This window comes from Gambusia affinis, linkage group LG08, assembly GCF_019740435.1.
Source record: "Gambusia affinis linkage group LG08, SWU_Gaff_1.0, whole genome shotgun sequence".
NCBI classification, from domain to species: Eukaryota; Metazoa; Chordata; class Actinopteri; order Cyprinodontiformes; family Poeciliidae; genus Gambusia; species Gambusia affinis.
In genome coordinates, this window is record NC_057875.1 from 20,415,569 (window position 1) to 20,441,752 (window position 26,184).

The 26,184-nt window shown below is 40.3% G+C and overlaps 1 protein-coding gene across 2 annotated transcripts in view; it reads left to right on the forward strand.

Annotated features, from left to right (window-relative positions):
• Positions 1–23,673, forward strand: part of plxnb2b (plexin b2b) — a 154,020-nt gene extending 130,347 nt beyond the window's left edge. For both annotated transcript variants that reach the window (XM_044124107.1, XM_044124106.1), the window contains 16 exons: positions 1,408–1,544; positions 2,661–2,761; positions 3,111–3,340; positions 4,892–5,073; positions 7,549–7,615; positions 9,112–9,258; positions 10,355–10,511; positions 12,011–12,111; positions 13,929–14,013; positions 14,368–14,519; positions 14,718–14,878; positions 17,252–17,399; positions 18,108–18,172; positions 18,326–18,401; positions 19,913–19,987; positions 20,519–23,673. In XM_044124107.1, the coding sequence (XP_043980042.1) occupies positions 1,408–1,544; positions 2,661–2,761; positions 3,111–3,340; positions 4,892–5,073; positions 7,549–7,615; positions 9,112–9,258; positions 10,355–10,511; positions 12,011–12,111; positions 13,929–14,013; positions 14,368–14,519; positions 14,718–14,878; positions 17,252–17,399; positions 18,108–18,172; positions 18,326–18,401; positions 19,913–19,987; positions 20,519–20,623 (1,989 nt within the window). In that variant the 3' untranslated portion in view covers positions 20,624–23,673. The remainder of the gene's footprint in view (positions 1–1,407; positions 1,545–2,660; positions 2,762–3,110; positions 3,341–4,891; positions 5,074–7,548; positions 7,616–9,111; positions 9,259–10,354; positions 10,512–12,010; positions 12,112–13,928; positions 14,014–14,367; positions 14,520–14,717; positions 14,879–17,251; positions 17,400–18,107; positions 18,173–18,325; positions 18,402–19,912; positions 19,988–20,518) is intronic.
• Positions 23,674–26,184: the final 2,511 nt, after the last annotated feature.

The window sequence follows — 26,184 nt, forward strand, 5'->3', positions numbered from 1 at the left end:
TGCAAAACTCCAGACCCTTATGCAGAGGTATAGAAGAGAACAGCTATTCATAATGAGTATCGGCTGTGGTTTTCTAAGCATGTCCTCTATGCTTTTTTCGTTTTTCCTTTTCTCCAGCTGAAGAGTTTCTCTGCAGCTACAGGCCCCTATAATTACATTTAATTATATCCAACACACAATTGTGATGAATAGAGTAATCTCTCCCATGGGTAGTACCTAAAAGTGAGCTATTGTTTCATTTCTGCGGCTGTTCTGTGCTGCAGAGTTAAGGAACATGACTGGACTATCAATGGTATAAGATGTTTGCAGTGAAGAAAGGAGAGTAGAGAGTACACTGGGATCAGGCATAACATTACGATCACTGACAGGTGATGCTGCACCGATGATCACTCGTTCATAGTGGTACCAGTTGCCGAGTGGGACATGTTAGGCTGCGGGTGATCATTTTATCCTCAAAGACATGTTATAAAGAGAAAAGTTGACAAAAGGAAGTATTAGTTTTGTTCTGATAAGAAGGTGTCAGAAGATACTGTGCATCCCAGTTTATAGTGCTGCTGTTTTGGCAGCAAATGGAGAATATAATGTTATCCTGAATAAGTTTACGTGTAAACATTTGTCTGCTTTAAAAGGAAACAGTGGCCACTTCACACACAGCAGAAGTTTTGCAGACGCTTTGTATGTCTGGCGCTGATTGTACAAAGAATGGCCAATATGGACTTAAAATGTTCTCATTTTTTAGTGATTAAAAACTACAATATAATGTTCTTATGGAAATATATTTGTCACTGTTTACAATCATAAGCAACCCCTACTTCTCCAAAAGTAAAAACTTACTTTATTGAATAGGCCATTTACATTAGAACCACCAAACTCCACATAATAAATATGTTTAATCATCTATTCAAATATACTGATATTTGTTGATGACGGTAAAGAAAGTCACTTTAACAATCCCAACTGTACTTGTCAGTTTTTGGGGTTCAATGTAGGGATTTTCATTTTATCAATATTTTTTGTTTGTTCATTGTAATCAGCAAGGCAATAATTGTGTCTTCCCAGTTTGTATCAGGTTTTTTACGGATTGGTCGCAGCAGTTTTGTGTTATTGCAATGAGATTTTAGAAGAGTCACCTTCAGTTATTGAAATAACATGTATTAATTTACTTGATAGATTTAGTTAAATATATTTATGTTGAAGGTCAATATGAAGAACACACTGGCTTTCTGCTGGTGTGAAGCCGATCTTGTTCATTTTCTCGTCACTAAAATGGATTTCAGCTGAAATAGGAGCAGATTCACATTTGTGTAATTGTGTGTTGCTCTGCGCGCTCTCTGCCACTGACTGTTTCTGGGTAAAACGTGCTTCATTCTGTACATTATAAGAGTTTTCCACCGTGTTTATCCACAGATCAAGTTTGGAAAGGGAGAGTGGGTAATCGGCTCGGTGGAGTATGAAAAGAAGAACGATTTGTCTCTCTACATAATCATCCCTGCAGTTATTGTGCCCATGCTGCTCATCATCATCATTTCAGTCTACTGCTACAGGTGAATTATTCTCCCTCCCATGTGGTAAAATGCAGTAGCTGGGATTCAGACCATTGCTGGTTTAATTATAAATCAGAATTTAAAAAATTTTGCCGTATTGTACGGAGCTAAAACAGTCTCAATGTTCACACGTGCACAGAGCGATTCACAAATGCAATGCAAGATTCCCACTTGTACTTTTGATGGAAACGCAAATGTATCTCGAGTTACCTGCTGCTTCTGGTCTGTGAATTTTGCTGCATTCGTGTGCGAGTTAAGAGACTCCACTGACTTGACTCAACCCACAAATGTCATCTTTTTAACAGGGAATCGGATATCTTCCTTATTCAAGCCAATCGTAAGCACACACCTCACATGGAGGGTGTAACTTGTGCATAAGCCAATCATATTACCTCATTTCAGCAGCTCTGTAGCCATGTTGAAGTGCAGACAGTTTACAACTCAACATAGCTTAAGGCAGCAACAGTGAAGCAGCAACATATTTAGCCATTTATCCACATGTAATGAGAAGTTTTTAATTATCAATGCTAATTGATTTAATTGTGCAAATGTAAGAGGGGCTACGCTACCAAGCCATGCTAACCACAAAGTTGAATTTCTTGTAATGAAGACAAACCAAGGTAGCAGCTTGGGATTTTGTAAAATTACTGGCCCTAGAGCTTTCCTCTGCCCCAAGATAATGATTGTGTTGGTTTTAAAGTTCTGGTTTTTATATGATCCGCTATTAGAGCGAGGTAATAATTCATTCAAATCACACTTTTTCTAAACACAAAGCGATTATTTTACTTATCCTACAAGGCTGAACGTGCTGCCTGCCAAAATATGTGCCCCCCTTCTGAAATACAGGAAGATGTGAACACTGATGCGAGCATCGGAGTAGAAATTGTACGCTGGTGGCGGAGCTGCCACGGTCGCCACAAGTTTGGAACAACGCTGAGCTACGAGGGCCGCCAGCGCTGCTTGTGTTTGCATCAGGAATACACATGTGAATCTTGCTCTGTGCATTTGTGAATATTGAGACTGTTTTATCGCCATGGTACAGCGCAGTCGAAATGTTTTATTGGGCCTAATGCTCAAAGCATTTACCTCTTGCTTCTCCTCCTTGTACGCGCTTAGGAGAAAGAGTCAACAGGCCGAAAGAGAATATGAGAAAGTCAAGCATCAGCTGGAGAACCTGGAGGAGAGCGTTAGAGACCGCTGCAAGAAGGAGTTCACAGGTAACACGAAACCAGCCGCTGATTCTCATCAATGTGATTAATGTCTGATGAAGAGTACTGGGCTTCATTGCTGTGATTATACATCTTTCCCACTGCAATTAATTCAGCTCTCCCTCTTAGTATTGTTCTGTCATCAGTATGAGAAGTGGTTTAGCAAAAACGGTTATAAAAAGCGGCCTTTTAATGGGGAATTGATTTTTCCTGGAAGGTTTTCGGGGTTTTTTTCCCCTACGTCTCTAACAACATAATTTAGACAGATCAGCAGTGCACAAAGGAAACCGAAAACAAATCCCACAGCTTGTTAGGTAAAAAAATACAGTAATTTTCATTTTGCTGTTCCATTTTGCAGACCTGATGATTGAAATGGAAGACCACACGAACGAGTTGAGCGAGGGACGAATCCCCTTCCTGGACTATAAGACCTACACCGACAGGGTCTTCTTCCTGCCGTCTAAAGATGGAGCCAATGACGTGATGATCACAGGGAAGCTGGACATCCCACAGGCCCGGAGGGCGACCGTGTCGCAGGCGCTCAACCAGTTCTCCAACCTTTTGAACTCCAAAACGTTTCTGATTAATGTAATTATACCAAAGATTACTTTCCAACAGACTAGAGTGGTTAGTTTACCACTTTAACTCGGATGCTAGAAGTTGGCTCTACTTTTTATTCCAAGTGGTTTGCTATAAACATTGAAAGGAGCTGCTAGGCTTTTTGCGTGATATTTTTATACTTCTATAAACTTGGCGAGGAACCGACATGTTAGATGGATCAAGACTAGGAAAATTAGACTTTTAACTTTGGATTATTACAACATTATAATCTCAAACTAAGTTCTTACTCCTGCGAATGTTTTACTATATTGAATATTAAGTCTTTAAGCATTTGTGAAATTTAGGACCAACTCTTTTTGTTGTTTTTCTGTCGTTCTATCAACACACACTGTCTGCACTGCACACTTTATAATGTTACAGCGCCATTTGACTCGTGTTCATCAACGAGGATAGAAATCAACAGTCCACATTTAAATCTGCATCTCTTGCTCATTTCTATAAATTTAATTTCAAAGGACAGGCAGTGGTTGTGCCACCTCCGTGGCAGCACAAACGTGCAGCAAGCACAGCTGAAGACGTGCATTTATAATGCAGTTGTTTATGCGCAGACAGCTGCAGAAACACTCACCATTTGTTCCTGTGACAGTTTTCATTTGGAAGATCTCTTACCCGCATTTATCTCCGGTGTTATTTTACGGGCGCGCTGGATAGTATCTGCAACTCTTTCTTTTCGATTGTGCTCTCGCTTGAAGCGCCTGAACATTTTCAGTTCCGTGTTGGAATCTGTGAAAAAGAGTGTGAAATTAAAGGAGCTATGAACACTGAACTTTGGGTATCAATGCATACGACGATGACAAAATGATTATCGGCAGTGTCAATAGGGGGATGATGACATCAGAAAGATCAGAGGAAGAAATCAGGATTGTAGTTTCATCACAGTGTTGAACTTTCTCTGGCACCAAAAATGAATTAATAAGGCTTTTTGGTCAATGTTACATATTGCTGTTTATAAGCATAAATCATTTAAATATCACTTTTCACTATATTTATTGTGAAGGAAGTTAATGTTTATATTAAACTTTGATTCAGTTTCTATCGGTATTGGTTTCGAAAATCCAGCTCACCTCCTGTCACTGTGTTGGGAGTGAATATAGAGTCTATTTTAAAGTCAGACTGCTGGCCTTTAAATTGAGGGCTGTCATGTTCTACATGGTGATGCGGCATCAGAATAGCAGAAGACGGAGCTGGGAGATACGTGTGAAGCTTCCTATTAATCCAATATTGCTGGCACAGAAACAACCTCTGAGGTGTTAATGGTGTGTGTGTGTGTGTGTGCGTGTGTGTGTGTGTGTGTGTGTGTGTGTGTGTGTGTGTGTAGGGGGATTCTTCTCCCACTAATTGGGATCATTTCTAAGCCACAATGTTTTTACAGGGCAAAACTAAAATTACCTTGATGATTATAATTTTCGCTGGCATTAGTCATCTGATAATTTAAAAGCAGGATTCGCCTCAGCGTGAGTAAAGCTCGTCGCGATCACTAATTCACTTCATCCTCCGCCTCTTGTCTGCGTGTTGCAGTTTATCCGCACCTTAGAGCGCAGTCACGACTTCAACGCCAGGGCCAAGGTGTACTTTGCCTCCTTGCTCACCGTGGCCCTGCACGGGAAGCTGGAGTACTACACGGACATCATGAGGACGTTGCTGCTGGAGCTGATGGAGGAGTACGTCCACAGTAAGAACCCCAAGCTGATGCTGCGCAGGTGAGTGAGGACCAGCTTCACACGCCGCTTTTACGTCAAATTTCGAAGCGGACTTTTCAACTTGTGCGTCCAGCAGCTCAAATTTTTACATAAGTAAAGGATCTTTTGTTTGACAAGATTTCTTGCCACCACATTTATCTATTCAGTATTTTTTAGTAGTATTCTCCTTTTTTTTTTTTAGCCCCTGCAGGGTCAGGAGAACAGCAAACAGGTGGATATTTGCTGTTCTCCTGCTTAGTCAAACTTTTTCACAAGTCATTAAAGGCCTTCGTGCTGAAGCTCTGTAAGGCGTCTCTCCATTTCTAGACTTTGGCAATGATCTCATCGGAGAGTTGAGGCGGACCGGGAATCGGCTCAAGATGCATCGGACTGTTTCATTCTGGTGCCATATTCTCGCTTGAATTTTGCACTCACTACTGTAGTCCTCTCTGAACGAGCCAGACTGCAGCTCAATCTATTCCAGGCCTCCTCCTTCTGTTCTTCCTTCTGTTTTTCTTTTTCGTCCTTGGAGCCCGCCGCAGTCCCCACAGACGACTGTTGTTCATTTTTAGCATCTTTGGTAACGTCTAAAATGTTATTTCTGACCAGATTACCACTCGCAATAAATCTACAAATAACATTCATCTCTTACCAAGAGTTTTGCTTTAAAATCTTTCATTGGAAAGTGAATTATATGTAATTGAAACAGTTTGAAGGTAAGAATACACACAGTTCTGGCCAGAAACTTAATAGAAATTCCTAGTGTAGATTCTCATTCATTAAGGACAGGACAATCCTAAGCGCTTAATTAGAAGTCAGTGGAATAGCTTCTAATTTTTTATTTTTTGAAGATGTTTCAGCTGTCATCCAAAAGGTTTCTTCAGCTCTCCGACGTGGTTTGAAGGAACGTGGCTTATGAATTTTATTCAGAACAATCACACTAAAGTAGCAATTCGAACATGTAAGTCACTCGCTCACAGTTTATGTTGTTGTTTAACGATCTGAAAAGATTAAGTCAGTTTTCATCTAGGTGGGTTTTTTTTTTTTCTTTAGGAATTTTTTCACCCGTGACCAAAACAACGCGCATATGTTTCGACGGCTGAGCAGTAATGTGAATATTGTGATGAATGAAGGGTTGGACCAGCAATGACTTGCATGTCCTAATTGCCCCATTAGCGATTTAAAATGCCCTATTAATGTTATTGTTCAAACTACAATTTATTATTTTGTCACTTCCAGAATATTCAGAACTGACGAAGCCTTTTGGATGAGAGGCGAAACATCTTAAAGGATAAAAAGATGTGAAGTTGATTTGTACTGGAGCACTTAAGAATGTCAGAGATGACTGAGTATCTACACCAGACATTTAACATAAATGTCATGTCAATTACAATAAGCTTTGAAAACAATAAGAAGCTTCACAAGAGTGAATTTGTGACTTTTTCTCCAACCCAACCCTATAAATACACTTATGTATATGTTGGAGAGAAAATCTACAGTAAATACAAACTGTCATTCTTATTTCTGAATTTCACTTAAATTGCGAGTTGTACAATCATCCCACCTTTGCAAAAGGATCGTATTAAACTGCTCAAATAAAAAGTAATGTGACGCGCACGCCTCTGATGATTTGACATAAACCTGGGACCAGAACTATCTGATTGGCATTAAAACATTCTCAAACACTGCTTTTATTCAATAAGTTTGACTTTTTACATTCTTAATGTTTTTCCCTTCTTTTGACTTTGCTAACTAGATTAGTCTTTTAATATTCTTCTGTGTCAAAAAACAAAAGGTGACTTAGCAGGTTTCTTTGAAATGCATCCTCCTCGGTGCAGTCCAGGCTGTTTGTTTATTTGGTGTAACGATGCCATCAGTGTCAAATCGTCTCCTGATTACACAACAGTCGCTCATCGCCTCTGAGACGGGGTTATGTGATCCGAACTATCCGCTGCACTGAGGCGGGCTGCGACTAGCTGCAAGCAGCAAGCACACATCCTAATTATTCCCCAGTGGAGAAGCTCATTACGTTGATTAGGCCATTGTACAAACACAGGCCCCTCTCATACACGAGACATCTAATTAGGTATGCCACAAGTTAACAGTGGGTGCCACCCGCCCGTCAAGTGACCGCTGACACGAGATTTTGATTAAAATATCTCGACGCTGATTAGCTGTTCAGAAAACTCTGAAGGGTTTCGGCATTTTCAGGAGCACCTAATGGAGATGTTTGCTGTTCCGTTTTATTTATCCTTGATGTTGCTTTCAGTGGTGGTGATCTATTTATGTTTTTGTTTTTTTAAGAGTTAGTTGATCGATCTACAACTCACATAGCATGCAGAAAGACCCTTATGTAAATAAATGAGTCTGTCCATGAAATTTCTACTCTGATCTGCCATCCATCCCAATGTGCACGTTCATTTGTCCGCTCATGCATTTCAAATTAAAACTGATATTATTTGCAACTTTGATGTTTTCGTCTCATCTGTTTTTCAGATCAGAGACGGTGGTGGAAAGGATGCTTTGTAACTGGATGTCCATCTGCCTTTACCAGTTTTTGAAGGTAACAGGATTTATGTCTGGCACCTGAGGATCCACTAAATCTGTTTTGATGACTGAGGAGGTGAAGGCATATTAATTGGTCTTCGCATCATCAGGAAAAGATAAAAAAAAAAACCCCAACAACACAGTATTAAAAATCAACTTTCAGTCACTCCTCTGCAGCGCGACGGGAGCAAAAACAGCAATAAATTAGCATCGCCTGCTGCTATATGAGCAAGAAGGATGGAGGATAAGTTACAACAATTTTTCATATGTGCGCTTATTAAAATCGGCTTAGATCTGAGGTTACATCTTTTTCAAGACATAGTGAAGATATTTTTTTTTATAAATGTTAGCCAACATAAGCAACTGTGATTAACATGGGATCATTCTGGGGATGTAATTAATACGTGAGGAGCAGTAACTTAGTGACTTTGGTTCAAAATGAAATATGTTCCTTTTTGATCAACTTACATGGCGTTTTGCTCTCTTTTAATATAAATAAAAACACATGTTGGTGATGAACTTTTACATTCTTACTAAATATTAGCAACAGAAAAGATTTGCACTTTGACATTTGAAATAAAGCTCTGAACAAGAAAAGGGAAAATATTGTTTTGATAAGAATATTGCAATCATCAGTGATGTTTGACAAACGAAATTAAACCAGTGACAAAAACAGGCTTGTTTGTCTTTGAAAATGAATCTTATAAATACTGTTATATATAGATTTCCATATCTGTCATGTTGTATTGCATTTGTAGGTTCAAAGTTACTAACAGCTTAAAACCAGCAATAAAAATGGGATTACTAGCGTTTCAAAATAAAGCCTAAATAATTCATAAGTTACACTGCAGAAGTGGGTTCTACATTAGTAACTGAATGAAAGTAGTGATGAAAAATGAAATTTAGCCGTTTTAAAATGGATCTCGTACATACTCAGTAAATTTTTAGTATTTCATAGGATAGAAAGTTGCAAATGTTGGTTTTTACTTTACTTATTATTTAAATCGGAGCATGTTATTCTTTCAAGATTGTGCGCTTTGAAAGACAGGCCTCAATGTCATTATACAAGTATATTCTGCGCTATTAATTGAACGAAAGCAGTGATGTAAAACGGGATCCTTTCAAAATAAAACTCGTGCTGAAGCTACAAAATGAAATCCTCAATGTTTTTTAGTGATTGTAGAGCTAGGCTCCACATTACTAATGGATCCAAGCCATTCTTGAAAAAGCGATTATTAACCTTTCAAATTAAAGTTCCCCCGATACTTTTCAAAATAAAAGTCACGCTTTTTCATTCTTGAGTTATTACCAGGGTAAAGTCCAGATTAATAATGAGCTTTTTTAAAGAAGACATTCAGGCACTCTCTGGTTTGATGTTTGTGTGAATGTTGTGAATTTATATTGTGAGTCGTCTGACAACAATTAACTTCCTGATAATAACAGAGAAAACCTCCCCTAAGAGTCATTTTATTCCTGTGTGTGTGTGCGTGTGTGTGTGTGTGTGTGTACTAGGACGCCGCAGGCGAGCCCTTATACAAACTGTTCCGAGCCATCAAGCACCAGATTGAAAAGGGGCCTGTGGACGCCAGAGTTAAGAAAGCCAAGTACACCCTCAACGACACCGGCCTGTTGGGCGACGATGTGGAGTATTCTGTCCTGGTGAGATAAACTCACACACACACGCGCGCCTTTCCGCATACATGTCGGGAAACCCTGTCACAAAGACTGCACACACACACTGCTTTCTGAATACACAGTGTTTCATGCGTGATGGGCTACAGAAACATGCTCGCACACATGCTCTGCGGTGTTGCCATGGTAGCCATACACAGGAACAAATCTTAAGGTGACAAGCCTGCTTTCATGTGACATCCATTTCCAGTTGCCAGTGTTCTCATTCTTAAAAGAGAGAGAGAGGGAAACAAAACATCCCTGGCGACTCATTCCAGTATGGCGGTAAAATGTGTGGTTTAGGTGAGCACTGTACAAGTCAGAACAAGAATGGAGTACAAGCCCCCTTGGCGACCTTTCCTCGACCTTGCCACCTGCGCGTGCTCTGCATCCGTTTGGGCCGCTTTCAGGAGTGTGGGGGGGGAGCCTGCACCTTTCATTTTAGTATTGTGTTTCAATAATGGACACTAATGTGAGCACAGCTGTTTTCTGTTAAAGTCAGCGCAAACAAAAAGACCCATGGGTAATGGCGTCGTCGGGGACAATTATCAAATTAGGCTGAATTACACGTCTCCCGTTGTGATGGATCGCCTTCTGTGATTACATTTCACGGGGAAGGGAGAGGCGGAGGGTGAAAAAAGACGAAACCAGTCGGATTGCGCAGGCAGATGCCCCACTATCTGCCTGTGAAATCTTTACCTCTGCCTTCAGTCCGCAGCGCGTTCACGTCAAATACAGATCAGTTTTATGAGCTTTCAGCTGTGAACTTCTTTGCTCCCTGTCCACTGAGTGGTCCGTTATCTCTAATAGCTGGCAGGGTATAGCAGGTGACGTGGGTCAGGGTTTTCTCCAGCTGAGTCCTGGTCATTAGCCAGCCAAGGTGACAAAGGTCATGTCAGGTGTCAGTGCAGCATGTGTGTGTGTGTGTGTTGAAATGCCCAGTTGCCATAGCGGTAGCATCCCAATTGGCTCCAGATGTGGACATTTGTCTGCATGCTTTTAATTCTCAGTACTCCATGGTGGTACACATGCTGTCTCTGACTCGGTAACGATGTGTATATATATCTGTGTGTTTACCTGTCAGACCCTGCAGGTGCTGGTTCAAGGTGAGGGTCCAGATGTGACACCCGTCAAGGTGCTGAGCTGTGACACCGTCTCGCAGGTGAAGGAGAAGATCATAGAGCAAGTATACAGGAACCTGCCTTACTCCCAGAGACCCAAGGTTGACAGCGTCACTCTGGGTAAGCAGAGAAGAGGCTCTAATGAGTCCTGTAACACGGTGCCCTCCTGAGCTTATGCACATCGGTCGTGTCACAACCACAAACCTTGACCAACACACAGTAGCTCATAGCCATAAAAAAGAAAATGGTTCTGGATTTTTATTTTGTTCCTGTAGAAATAAAAATCTCAAGTGTTTCAGAAATTTGCTTTCAACCCCGGAAAGAAAATTGCAACTACCGTAATGAGTCAAAGAGTCAATAATGTCCACCTGATGTTTATTAGAGAACATCAGTGAACAAAACAGTTGTGGAGAAATTTAAAGCAGGTTTGGTTATAAAGCTTTGAACAACTCGTTAGCACTATTTGGGTAAATGCAAAATAATCCAGGAAAAAAAAATATATATATATATATATATATATATATATATATATATATATATATATATATATATATATATATATATATATATATAAATAATTTAGATTGAGACAAGGGAGGAAGTTCAACAACCTGAAAGCCAGAGCAACAATTTTGTCTTTTTAGATCAAATCAAATTTGGTAGAATTTGGTAAAAGCCCAAAGTTTAATTCGATTGCGAATTGTGACAAGACTTTGATACTGCAGTTCAGGTTGAATGTAGACTAATTCACAAAAATATTATCAAAAACAACAGCCTTTGGAAGTACAAAGTTTGTGAAGAAAAGAACAAAGTGTTGAGTGAAGCCTCATGCCACATTTTAAAGATAATTTAGTAAAAAAAAAAAAAAAAAAAGAATAAAAGAACAAGCTTGAAAAGCTTTTCTATCCATTTCAGTCGCGTGCTGCTTTTTGCTTTCCGCCAGTAAAATCCCAGCTAAGTGTGATCTACTCTGAAACTGCAATGTGACAGCCATTGTAACGGTTTCAAAGTGTGAACACTTTTACCAGGCACTTAAGATAAGTGGTTGTAAAATTATAAAAATCAAAACTATTTTCATCAAGATTAAATGGAGCCTTATTTTGGTGAAGGTGTAAATGTATTCCAGCAACGTGAAGCAATCCTTCATCCATTAACAGAGTTTTTCTCTCCAGTGCAGACAGAAACCGTTGGGATCGACTTGAAAGGCTAAAAGCGCCACAGATGCTCAGTAACATCAAAGCCACTCGCATCGCACTGTAGATCTAATTTCTCGAGACGTTTTAGATAGAGAGCCATCTTTGTTCACGATTAACAAAAAGATGGCTCCCGTATATTTGCTGAACTCGTAAGTGAATCATCCAGAACATCGCGTGTGTTGTCAGGTCTGCAGCGATGCAGAAAATGTTAGCGTGCAAAACACAGATTTTAATTAAATCTAAATTATTCATAAGACTGATGTCTTTTCTTCGCTCCCGACGTCCTCATGTGTGCTCTTAAAACCCCTGCAGAAAGCTGGGTGCCTGCCACGAATAACGCAACTAATTTAAACCTGTGTGCTTAGATTTGTGGACACTTTCCAAAGTTTTTCAGTATACCTTCCATCCTCTTCCCGTTGACAGAGTGGCGTCCCGGCTCAACAGGACAGATTTTATCCGATCTGGACCTGACCTCCCAGAAAGAAGGCAGATGGAAGCGCGTCAACACTCTGGCACACTACAATGTGAGTACCGGCAAAATATTTAATCCTAACTTTAAATGCAGTATCTTAACAATCACTGCTGGAAGAAAAAAAAAAAAGAAAATCTTTGGATTTGATAAGAATGTAGGGAGATGAGTAGATAAGCATGGGGGTGTAGAGCCGAATGGAGCCTGATATTTTCACTTCATCTCAGTCAGTCAGTCTGAGTTGCATATTGGAGCGATTTGCATGAAATCTGTCTGCAGCAGATTTTCTGACCTGAATACTTTAGCACATATTGAGTTATTGTTTGTTCTTATCACAAAACTGCCAAAGGTTTGAATTTTTACACCATTTCTTGCTATTGCGTGTGCAAGTGGAAATAAAGAGAAAAAAAAAAGAAGAATACATCTGTTCTTCAATTCACAATCTGTCATCTCTAATATGAAGTTTTTAGGGCAAAATAAATCTTTGTACCTGTTGGCTAAATAGCTTCAAAATCTCCGTACAAAGTTGACGTACGACACACAACACAGTGGCTGTGACTCTTTGTCATATTTTATGTCTGTCAAGTCACTTATTGGGGGGGAGGAAGAATTACCATAATGAGGGGGAAAGGAGGAATTCGTGACAAGGACATTTCTCTTCACTCCTGCTTATGACCCCCACAGAGCATTGTGTTGTAAATTTAATGTAAAAATTCTGCCGCCATGAATATCCTACACATGTATTCAGACAAATATGCAGGGACTTTTGTGCCATATATAACAAGATAGCAGTCAGTGGATATGATTAATGGTTGAGAAAATGTGTGCATCATCAAGCAGCTTGGAGTTTTTCTCCATGTCTATAGCTACCTTAGCTAGCTAGGATATTATTATCATTCTCAAGTCACCACTTTTCTTTAGACTTGTGTTGGGGTTTTTTTTTCTTAGACCCTCCCTGCTTGCCAGTTTTGGTTCCCAACTGAATGTCACTAAATCTTCCTGCCACTGTATCGATTGCGAGACAATAAAGGTCGCGCGGTAATATCCCCTACTTGCCGTGCTTTTCGGCTACTTAAATCCTGATCTTCCAGAACGGCTCGGCCTCCTTTGAGCCCACCTGCCTCTCCGTTGTTCTTAGACCTCAGCCTAACTGCCATGGATTCATCGCCCGTGTCAGACTGCCGCTAATCACAGTGTACGTGCGGTCAATAACGGGGTGTGCTGCAGAAACCGGCCTCTAAATATCACAGTTAAGACCCACTGTTCATGTCTGCTCAGTCGCATTGATTGGAAATAAATTCTGGGGCAAACAAATGGGATGGAGAAACGCAGTTGAAATACAGCGCAGGGCCTTGTTACAACTCCCAAATGCAATGTATCTTATTGGGATTTTATGTGACAGACCAGCATAAAGTAGTTCATACATTTTCTAAAAGAAATAAAATTGTAATTATTTTTTGAAAAATATGCAGCGACATAGCCGTTTACCTGAACTGCAACTCAGAGAGCTGGCCAAGTGACTCTGGAGCTCAAGTAGACGAATCAGTACAACTATTAGTTTTGAATTCTACAAATTTTCACTTTTTTTTTTCTGGAAATGTGTCAAGAAAAGGAAGCTGTGTTCCTGTTGGCATTTCACAACAAGCCATGTAGGGACACAGTGGGGGGCTTTTTTGTTTGCATGGACATGAACTTAATGGGGCTGAACATAAATATGTGTCATACTTTTTATGCTTGATAAAAAAAAAAAATGTTTTGTCCATGAAATTGAATCACACTAAAGTGCTGCTGTTGGCTGTGTTTGAGTGTTGTTACAGGCCAATGCATTTATCAGAATCAAAGGTTCCATTTTCTGACATCTGTGCGTTGTAGGTACGAGATAACGCCACGTTGGTTTTATCCAGAGCGCTTCACACACAGCAGAACTACGACCAGAACCAGGAAAACCACGAAGAACGTAAGTATCCGTCAGCACACATAATGAACACAAGCAAGTACAATCCAAAAAGATCAAACGTAACATGGCATTCAGATTATAGTACAGTTCTTTGTCTTGTTTTGGGGGTTTTTTGGGAGGAGGGGCTCCTCAAAAATATCCCCACTCTCATTAAGCATGCTAATATATGTTCTGTATGCATTTTTATTTTCTTCTTTTTTTGGGGGACACATTTCATGAGAGCTGTTTATCTACTGTTTGCTTTCTTTCAAATCTGTCTGAAAGTTCCCCCCTCATGTTTACTCATCAGAAATGCACATGGGTAATGAAACGGATCTAAAGTAAAGCCTGGGCTTTTTTGTCTTTCCGCAATAGGAAACGCTCTGTTGGACGACGATAAAGTTTTCCATCTGGTGAGGCCGCAGGACGAGCTGGATGAGATCAAATCCAAACGAGGGAGCATAAAGGACAAGTCGATGACCAAAGCCATTACAGAGATCTACCTGACCCGACTTTTGTCTGTAAAGGTAAAACACAAACACAAAACTGTAGAAACCTCCTGACATTGGAGCATTCTGGGGCATTAGGTGACGCCTCAGATGACCAGGAAAGAACAGAAATGCTCTCAGCTTAAACCCAATGTTTTCTCTCCCAGCTCCGTCTCAGAGCTTTAACATCGATGGCCGTCAGCTGAATAGTTTCACATTCTGTCTGTTCACTTTCAGGGAACGCTGCAGCAGTTTGTGGACGACTTCTTCCGCAGCGTGCTGTGCTCCGGGGCAGTGGTCCCACCAGCTGTCAAATATTTTTTTGACTTCCTGGATGAACAAGCGCTAAAACACAACAACGTTGATGAGGAGACCATCCACATCTGGAAGACTAATAGGTAAAAAAGATGGGAAACGGTAAACATATTGCACTTCGACCAGATTCTATGCTGCTGTTCTTTTCTCATCAGGTAAAATAACATCAACTAAAAAGAAACAATACATAATTTTTCTAGTTTTTAATAAAACTGTTTACCGGCATGCAGTATTGACATTTTTGATGCTTCAAATGTAGCAGATACTCCAGGCTCGTGAGTCTTGATTATTGTGTTAATGGTTAAGAAAACCTTAAAATTGTCAGATTACATCTGATTGCTAAGAGAAAACATGTCAGGCTGGCTTCCCCCCCCCCACAGATATTCTGTATCCAATAAAAGCCTGTGCTTGCTTTATTGCTCCATACTTACCCAGACTAGAGGCAGACTGACTTGCAATATCAAAAATCATATCCCTACATTTCCTGCCACCGAAGATTAAAGCACAAACGAACAATGAGATCCTGTTGCCCACATTTTATGCTTATTTTTGTAGTTTTCCACTCAGTCTTTCACTAACAGCATATCCCCAAAACTGCATCTTCTAAACCAAACGCTTGTTATAATTAGGCTCTTTTTCACAGGAAAGAAGCTGGTGTATAAATCTCAAAGACCTTTCAAGCTTTTTCTTGGCTCATTTATCATCCCTGAAGTTTGCGGAGCGTTCTCCACTTGACAGTGGAAGAGGATCCAGCTCCGTTCTGTGAGATTGCTTCAGAAATGTGGCTTTACCTTGTGAACCACTGTAGCCACTTTCTCCCACTTATCTCGGACCACTGTCCATTTGTACCCGGACCTGCTTGGCCTCATATTGGGACTCCTTGTGAAAAGATTTATTGCAAACTTTTTCACACACGACATTCGGTTTCCCTGGAGTAATAATATGGCGTGACACAGAGTTCTATTTCATTAAGCCACTGACCCCAGGGTGAACCAAGTTTCCATAGCAACCACTAGACAATATCTACATGACGACATGGTGCTTGGAACGTGTGCCTTTCCTCTCCGACCATCACAAACATAAACGTGTGGAGCGGACCTGGATCGTGCTTCTGTCAACAGTCACTCCAGGTGGAGTTGACATCACAGGTGTCAAAAGTTGCACCGCTGCTGATTGCGTTACAAAAAGATGCACGCGGGTTAATGTGCATCTTTTAATGTTTCGTTAGGTGTGCATGTTGTTTCTCAGTAATAAAATATTAACTTGAAGCATCACCTCATAAAACACAGCACAGTACATTTCAGACCTTCATTGACTAACAGAAACGCAGCTTGAAGCTTGCCCAGCAGCGATCTGATTTTTAAAATTTTTTATTCTTTTCTCTGTCTCTGATACAATAACTCTCGAAGAAATACAACTTTCTTGTTCCGGGAAGCGCTGAATGCAAATGCGCCGATTTCCGCGCACTCGGTTTGCATTTGCAATCCCTGTGCTCCCATGTGCCATTTAAGTGCATAAATTAGTGTCGCGTCGGCTGAGGCTCAAGCGCACAAGACGACGTGTTGCATGTAGATGGCCGTGATTGACGCTGCTGCTGGCTGGAGAGCAGCGGCACAAGGACACGAGATGAGCGATTTAATTACTTACTATACTCTACGCCCAATTCTGCATCCGCCCGTTCTGTTTATCAAATCAACCGAGGGCCATGTATTTAATATGAATGTGTGTATGCAGCATAACAAACAAACCGACATGGTAATTATTTCCCAAGCTAAATTAATTCTGCGATTATAGTAACAGCTATTTTTATGCTCCTTTTGTATTCTAACCGAAGCCTTCCCAGAAGATATTACCAAATCAGGATGAATTTTACACGCCGCGCGTCTCCTCTCCCAGATGTCGGGGATGTTCGCGGTGATCTGGGAGGAGAAGGGGGCGGAGGGGCTGAGGAGACTGCTGGTATTTTCGGGCGTTTTTCATGAATTCATAAGCTGAGAGGGAGAGCAGAAAGAAGAGCACCGAGCGTGTGTGTTGTTTTTTTTCCTTTTCAGGAGGGAAATTAGCACACGCGCCGGGGCGTTACATTATGTAGTCTGGTCTTTACATTAAGCTGCTCAGGAGCTGAAAAGGTCAACGTGCTGCAGCTACTTCAGCTTTCTTAATCTCTGTTTGTTAGCGTGGACAGAGTGTGGACTTACAAGGAGGTCAGCATTGAGCAAAAATAACAGACAGTAAAGGCTATTGTTCTGAATAACACTGACACATACAAACCAGGCTTTCCTCCACCCCTGTTATTACCTCCTATTGTAGTCGGTTCAAACCACAGACAAGTGCTCTTTCACACGGCGCGCCTCCTCGACTTACATCAGTTTACCGTTGAGATTTCCCTCCAGTTTTAAAGCCTTAATGGTGATAATCACAGTGATTTTATTTATTTATTTATTTTTTGTCTCCAGCCTGCCGCTGAGATTCTGGGTGAACATCCTCAAGAATCCCCACTTCATCTTCGACGTCCACGTGTCCGAAGTGGTGGATGCGTCTCTGTCAGTCATAGCCCAGACGTTCATGGACGCTTGCACCAAGAGCGAGCACAAACTCAGCCGGGTGAGTGGACCCAAATCAAAGGAGTGGGAATGAGGTGCAAGAGAAGGTGACGGAATATACAGGAGCTTGTCGATGGATTAGAATATCATCGGTCGGTCCAAGCATGTCGGTGGTTGTGAATCAGAATGTGAAAGTCTGATATAGACTCATTACACCAAGAGGAATATTTGAGCTATTTTGTTTTTGATTTAGTTTTTCTAGAGTCAAACTTGGGATATGTGTTGTAGCTCTTCAAACATCGACTCCATCTTGACTTCACGCATTTTTTTCCCAAACTCCTAAATGGGTTTCTGTTCAGTCCTCAGAAGGCTGTGCTTGTCCCAACTTGTGCGCCCTCTTTCACCACACTTTCTCCTTTCACTGAACTTTCCATTAATCCACTTCCACTTTCTTTAGGAGTTGTCGTTTGTAACTTCCCCCGATCTATAGAAAGCGTCAGTGATTCTCATCTGGACAACTGTGAAGTCACCAATCTTCCCTATGATTATTTAGGCCGTAATGTTGCACATTACGGCACTGAAAACCCTTTAAAATTGGTACTTTGTAATATTCTCATTTTCAGGTCACTGCATGCAATAGTCCTAAAAACTGATTCATAGTTAAAACTGATGCTTACTGAAATAAATTATATTTTCAACTATTCTAATTTGAGATGTAGACATATGTCCTTTTACTCATGCTTTCATTTTTTTTTGTTTTCGTCTACAGGACTCTCCAAGTAACAAACTACTCTATGCAAAGGAGATCTCCACCTATAAGAAGATGGTGGATGAGTAAGTGTGGTGCTCTTTACTTTCCCATCTGTTTTTGTGTCAAGTTTAAAATCCTCCAGATTTCCCCGAGACCATTTACAAAAAAAAAAAAAAACATAGCAGTTGCATAACTGAGCGATTACACCCTGTTGTCTGTTCTTCATGTGTGTGCAGCTACTACAAGGGCATCAGGCAGATGGTCCCTGTCAGTGATCAGGACATGAACACTCATTTGGCGGAAGTGTCACGGGTGAGAGACGCAGCTGTCATTATCTTTGGCTTGTAGTCGACCTTGCTTTAAATGTTTTAAGCCCAGAACGAGGCGGCAAGCCCAGTGGGTTTCCACTGCGTATAAAAGAGAAGATGTTATGCGGTGCATAAATGTTAGGAGGGGAGGCATTACATTTCTCTATCAATGTCATCTTCAGAGTTTGTTTTTTTTTTCCAGCAACGGTTGTTGCCTTATTTTAAAGCATGCAATTTTCTTGCAAAATGCACCCTGACAGATTTGTTTAATCCCGTTGTGATGTGTTCACATCCACATCCCTCAAGTTATTTTCAAAATTACTGGTGCAGACAAATTTCTTGGCACCCCTTGAAAGGACGTGTAAAAAAGACTTCCGGCACAGACTTACAGTGATTTACATCGATAAGTTCAACTTTAAATTTGAGCGAGTTTCTTCAGTGACTGGTTGGTGCCACTAACAATAACACATTACTGAAGCGTTTGTTTTTTACTTAAGCTGATTAGTTTCTATGAAGTTTTTAATTTGATTTAACTTTCAAAAATAACACAAACATAGTTACAAAACAACCATATGTTTTTGCTGTTGAGGCCTGAGTTTTAGTTCATGCAGATGTTGCATTTGCTGCAATAATCACAAGCAAGTAGTTTGGGGTAGGTTAGACTGACCATCATAGATTTTATGACATCTTCCAGAGAAAAGTCATGGTGTAATATTGGTCATATTCCATGTTGGTTTAAGAAAAAATCTTAGGGTTTTACGATTGATTTTAAGCAAAAATAAAATTACTTTATGCAGGTCTGGTCTGGAATAAAAGATTATTCTGTATAAAAACATTGTGCCTAATTGTTAGTGTGGCCGCCTGTGTTGCTCTGGGACTGTTCTCTCCTGTCTCATCCTCTCGTCCAATGAGCATAGAGACTTTGCTTTGCATGGTGTTATGATTTCTTTTTTTTTTTTCTTGTAAAGTTTAAATCAAAATCTGGTGGCATTTTAAGCGGGGTCTCGTTAATGTCTCCAGGACTAGAGCTGGTCCACATTTTATCTGAATTCAAATTGTTGGTGTTACAAACTACAACTGGCACAGACCTTTTGTGTTTTTTTTTTGTTTTTTTAAACACGTTTCCTGCTGATTGAAGATAGTTTTGAAGAAAGCAAGAAAAACATATTGGAATCTGAAAACGTGGGGATTTTTTTATGTCGCGTTTATTTTAATATTTTGACTGGAATTGTTCGAGACCTCACTTTAAATAAGAAACTTTTTTTTTTTTTTGAGCAAATATGAGCCAAATTATGTCTGATTGTTAAATTGAACCAATTATTTCAAATTGCAGTGGTTGTAGTGTGTTGGGTCTTGGGTGATTTTTTTTTTTTTGCACAGACCACTTTTCAAGTTGCCTCTACAGGTAGAGTCATCATCTTCACCGGGAGGAGAGGGGGGCAATTTTTGTGCGCAATTTAGTTCTTTCATTTCGTCGAATTTCTTACTTTTAAACTGCCTTTTTATGTTCTGCAGTCTCACACCGACAAACTGAACACCCAAGTGGCTCTCCATCAGCTTTACCAGTACGCCAGCAAATACTACGACGGGGTAAGAAGCTCCCAGCTCTCCTATCGCACCCATGGAGGGCTATTCCACTGCATGCACTGCTGCCCACTGTATTCCTTTTTCTCCTCCTTCACTCTTGATATGCCAGAAAAGAGATTGTGTGAAATTTTAATTGAAAGCATTTCTGTGGGATGTGAATTGGAAAATTGCTTTGGGAATTGATTTTTTTTTGTTGTTGTTGTTTTTTCCTTAAAGTCCACTGTGTGTTGCCACTTGAGGTCACAAACAGGAGGAGATAAACAAAACCTAATGAACAAGTCGGATAAACAAATGGGGCTGTCAGTCTCCCCTAAGAGGGGCTCACAAACAATAACGACTAATACAGTTTGACGTGACTGTTGATGGGGAATAACACTCGTCACCCCTTTCCAATTGTTTTTTTTTTTTTTTTACCATTCCAGCGCCACCCTTCTGCTGTCCTTCATCCAAATCCTCCTCCCCTCCCTCTTCTCTTGATATTTGCGACTGCTCTGTCGATCATTTCAATGACCATCCTTCCGTCGTCCTTTTCAGATCATCGCATCCCTGGATGAGGACCCGGCCGCTCAGAGTAAACAGCTGACCCTGCGGCTGCAGCAGATTGCGGCCGCCCTGGAAAACAAAATGACTGATCTCTAACCCACCGAGAGGAGGGACTAAAGTCAAGACATAGAGGGAGATCGCCAGTGACTACAGGGGCTTAGTTCTTTTTCTCCTTTTTTTTTTTCAGAGCATAAAGTATGGAAATGCAAAAAATGTGAGCGGGATTGGGGGGGGGGACTCATTTTGATGTGTGCTTCCCCAGAGCGTGTATTTTTTATTATTTTTTTTTCTGGTTCTGTGGAGTAAAGCAAGACTAATTAATTGCACACAGACATCCAAAAAATAAAAAATAAAAAAAGAAAGATTGGGGGGAAAATGATGGGTTCTGCTGTCATAGGTACGCCTTAAATCTCACTTGCCAAACCTTAAAGGTCTGAGCCCTTACTCATGCTCCACTGAATATTGCTCCCAGGACGCAGTATGAGAAAAGCCTCTGTGAGAATTAAGCCCCACTGTGGAGCACTGGTACCGCAGATAATCAGATGTTTGAATTTCCCTTTCTCTGTATGTGTGAAAAAAAAAGGGTTAAAGAGTTGTATTATATATTTTTTTTATTGTGCAGTCTTTATGCAGAAAGCTTTATAAGAAACAACAAAAAAAAAAATCTTTCTAATTGGAGTCACTTTGTGGTGCGGACAGTGTTTTTATCAGCCTGTGTGCGTAGATGTGTGAATGGTAGCGTGCCCGTTGTGAGCGAGCGTGGGGGTTGTGTGGGGAACATGCGTGCGCACACAGGATGCCTAGGCGCGAGGGCGAAGCGACGCCTGCGTTCTCTCGTTCTTAAGTCCCCACCCCGCCGGAGCCTGCGCTCTCGCCGAGCTTTACGACAGAGACCAAAGGGTCCGGACAGGGACGCCGGCTTTGTGTGACTGACGGCTTACCAGAGGTTTCGCAAACATTTCCGTTTTTTTTTTTTTTTTTTTTTTTTAAATTATATATATATATACACAGACACAGAGGTTGTTTTTTTCACGTTTTAAGCTTGATTGCCAACTTGTGCTCATGGAAATCAATAACAGCACAGCCTGTCTCCCTTTATTGTACAGTGCCATGAAACATTCCACTTCAACTAAAGCACAGAGGGACATTTCTGAGTTTTCTTTAAGACATTTCAGTTGATTTGTTTTGTTTTCTTCTTCTTTGGTGTATTACTTCTTTTTTCTTTAGCTGTCAGTAAAGAGAAGCAGTTGTATTATGCCATGGAACCATGCCACTCATATTAGCCCTGCAATAACGTCCGTATACTACGAACTACAATACAGTAGATTCCTGATTTTTCTTACTAAATGTATTTGCCATATCGTAGCAGTTGAGCAATATGTTAAAAAACAATTCAAAATTGATTTATGCATATTTTTTTTTTGTTTGTTTGTCTTTTTTATTGTCGTGCCATTTCTATCCATAGTAATGTTCCAAATAATCATTAATAACTCTGCCTCTTTTGCTATAAAATAGCCTAATGCTGATGGTAACGATCTGTCAGAGACGCAGTTGGTACTGCAGCGGCTTGTTGCGAACAAATTGTTGTTCTTTTACATTTTCTTTTTGTTGTTGTTGTTTCTTTATTGATGTCAGGGTGCTTGGGTGCAGTCGTGTATATAATTGCTTATGATAACTGAAATCAGTGTCAGAGTGTGGCCTGAGTCACATCGAGGGTGTGATAATTCTTTGTCCATTAAACACCGTCCCCAAATTGTAGGTCTGACCGTCGGCAGATCTTTTTAATTGTCCTCGCTTCGTATCTGACGGTGGACGCGTTTGGCCGACACGCGGCAACGAGCTCCAGAGACCCCAGAATGTTAACGATTCCTGCCTTGGCTAGAGTGACGTTTGCACAGACCTCAAGCCTGCCCGCCTGCCGTCTCAGCATGGCGCTCCGGCTTCCTGACTAACAGCATTTGGCACTGCCCACTCAGTGCGATGCGGAGTGGCACTCTGTGTAATGAAATCAGCAGGGGAGGCTTTTGATCTTAATTGCATGCCGACTGCAGACTCTCCATCCTCGTCTCCGCTGTTGTTTACTGGTGACTCCGTTCTCGCTGACTAGAGTCGATGCAAGAAGCTTCTTCTTTCAGAGCCTTTCTTTAACCAAAAATGTGCCTTATCGGATAGGATGACACCTATATATTGTTTCTAAATTATTCTGTTGGTAACATAGGAATATGATGATAGTACTATAGACACAGCAATGTACTTGGACTTGTGATCTTATGTGTGCTGTCTAAAAACGCTAGATGCGCCGCTGCAGCCATTGGCGTGCCGTTAGGCTGAGGACATTTCAGTACGATTTCTTTTTCCTGGCTGCAGCTTCGACGTGTGCATTTCATTTGGATGTCTTTGATGTGTGCTTACTAGGATTTTGGTGGCAAAAACAGCTAAAAAAAAAGAAGAAAAAAAAAGAATAAATGTCAAAGACTAAATGTTGAAGAATGACCAGTTGGGTTTCCCTTGAAAATGTCTCACATTCCAAAATTAGACTAAAAGGGTATCCATGTGTACAATTGAACATTGCGCAAAAATTGTTCCAATGGTGTTGATTCTTTTGACCTGTGTTTCTAAGCTATCCTACAGTGTGTACGATAAATGACTATCTATACTCGACAATTGACTTTTCTTACTGCTGTGCAGTTATTTTTATTTCTCGTTTCCTATACATATGAATCTTTGTAAAACAAGTTGAAATACTGTATTCTATCTGTATACCCCTATGCATTGGTTCCTATGACGAAAACAACAAAAGAGCGAAAAAAATTGTTTGTGCTGTTGTCGAGACCTATTTGTTTTTGTTTTTTGTTTTTTTTGTCCCTCACTCCCCATTTTGAAACTTGTGAATGTGCTGTATTGACAAAAGAAACTGGGACACTCCACTTTCGGTACAGGACCAGTAATGGAAGCCAATGTTTTTGTTTTTTTGTTTTGTTTTCCTCCCCGTACGAGGCAGCTTCAAATATTCTCGATCTTGTACCTGATCCGGTCGTGCTGGATGAACATAATTTTAAAAAGCCGTATGTGTGGACGGAGCGGTTACCCACATGTTTCATCATGTACTCCTCCGTGAATAAACTCAGAGACATATATACCCTTCATATTGGCTGTGTTTCTTTCACTTGAACAATATTGATTTGCTTTGACTGAAACCGCTCTCATGCTTTATTCATCAGGAGTAACAATCACCTTGGGTGATAGAGTTGCCACAGGCAGCCGATTTTTCTCATTGGAGTGAATTGTGTGTTCTTCAAAATCTCTGGGACTTACAGCACCTTGCATAAGTATTCAGACACTTTGAACCTTTCCACGTTTTGTCCTGTTACAACCACGGACTTCGGTGCGTTTCAATGGGATTTTATGTGACAAAGTAACACAGTACTGCAAAATCGTAAGGTGTAAAGATAGTACTATATGAATATGCTTTTCCACTTGAATATGAACATATTAGCTGTTTTGTGTTAAACAACAATGAGCTAGGGAGCAAGGGCTAATGGATATTTCTGAAATTACCTTTAACCTCTGACAATAAGTGACATTAAACCCAATATGTTCCTGATATAAGTCTGCAAACCAGTGGTATCTGAGTTGGAGTGCTTTATGACCAAGCAATACGAGCTAATATTTATGTATTTCTTTTCATCATACTGTACGTCACTAATTCAATTAGATATAAATCATAAGTGAACATTTTTCTTCCATTTGAAAATCATTAGGCTTCATTTCAAATCAGTCATATGTAATTTTCAGGCCAGGGTTGTTAAGAAACCTGAAGTTTCCACTCAGAATTTTCACTTTAAAGATCCTTTCAGCTTTAAATATTGAAATTTGGACTTCTAAACTTAATCATGCAGTGCTAGTTCAAGTGCCTTTTAATAAAGACGTAGGTGTCTGGAAACTTTTATTTCTCCATTTCTTTCTTGAGTTGGTACTTGAGCTTAGAAGTTTAAGAATTATGAAAAGTAAATCCGGTTACTTCATAAAAAGAAGTGCTCTAACCCAAGTTGCATTTTTCCAACGCAAATATTCTGTCACGTTATGATTCGAAAAGCTTTTAAAATCAGACTCCATATGGGGCACACCCTATGACGGTCTTTATCTAATTCCCACCTCGGGATCCTATCACACCGCCCTGAATACAAACTCAAAGTTCTGCCATGAAATGACTTGTAAATGACAGTGCAGGATCTCTGTCAGAAGCGCAGGAGTGAATAAAATTGTGCTGAAAATATTCAGTGCTACCGACAGCTATGAAAGAAATTGAGGGAACAAAAATGAGTTGCTGGAGTTGATGCACATGAGACGGATTGCAGGACTGCATTTACTTAGGCTTTGTTGAAAGTGAGCAAATCACTGATTCAGCAAGAGATAAAGTAACTTCCGGGGCTTTCTGAGTAAACTTGATTATTGCAAGTACAGCATCAAGCATAACATCCCCGATCCACTTGCCGTAAATCAAAGATAGAGCTCTTTATACTTCTACCAGGACATGCTGCTTAAATCAACATTATTTGCACTTGTAAGATTAAACTTGGAAAAAGAAAAATAACCCGTGTCCTTCACTCCGTAGAAATCAATACTGCTCGCTGACAATTATTATTTAAAGTCGGCATCTGTGCTGGAAATGCTCAAAGAAAATGGGTTAAAATCTGCATGTTGCTGGCTTCTGTTCTCCTTCCCAGGACGTTTCCCGGCACACAGCTGCCAGCCTCTCCTTCAGCGGGAGATCTTTGTATTTCCCAATAGGTTGCTTTTCACCTCCACGTTTCAAAGTTCCTAATGAGATTTGGCTTTGATTCACACCTCCTTAAGGGAGAAGCAGGAGGGGGAGAACTTGGAAAAATATAAACAATTATTGCGCGGTATCATTTTTTGAACACTGCTCATGAATAATTGAAAACCACTGAGAGTGATTCTACAACTGTGTAAACACATATATCCAACAGTATTATACTAGAAGATGCTATCGTGCCTTTTTCTGAAACGCGAGGCTATTATACAGTCAAGGTGATCTAGAGTGGTCCAGCTACAGGCTGACAAGACTTTTAAGTCAAAACTATTTCGTAAATTGCTTAAAATTCCAAGAATAATCCCTCTTCTAAATGTATGTTAACATATTTGAGAAGTAAATCACAGCAAATAACTTATACTGAAAATGGGGGTGAGGGAACATTTCTGCTTCTGATTTCTTTATAGGGATTTGTTTTATAGAGCTGTAAGTATTCATAAATGTTGAACTTTTTCTCAATTTTGTCGCTCTCCTACCACAGTCTTTGAGGAGATACAGAAAACCACAGCTCAGGTGTGACAGTCTGTCAAGACAAACATTAAGAAAAGGTGCTTTGGTCAGATGCGATCAAAACTGCTAATTCTAGCTGATATGCAAAAGTAATGCAGAGTTTTGTCACTCATGTTGGAGTAGCTTTGTGATATTTCTGATTTTTTCTTTTTATGGATTGGTTTTTTAGTGACATTACATAGAAATGATTCCCTCTGGTTTTGTGCAGGTTTTGCTCCTACTTGTTTTTTCTTACTTTCAAACAGTTATGTGTAATCGAGGCAATGAGGCATCATTTTTACAACTTGATTTAGCTAATTAGCATCTCAGAAGT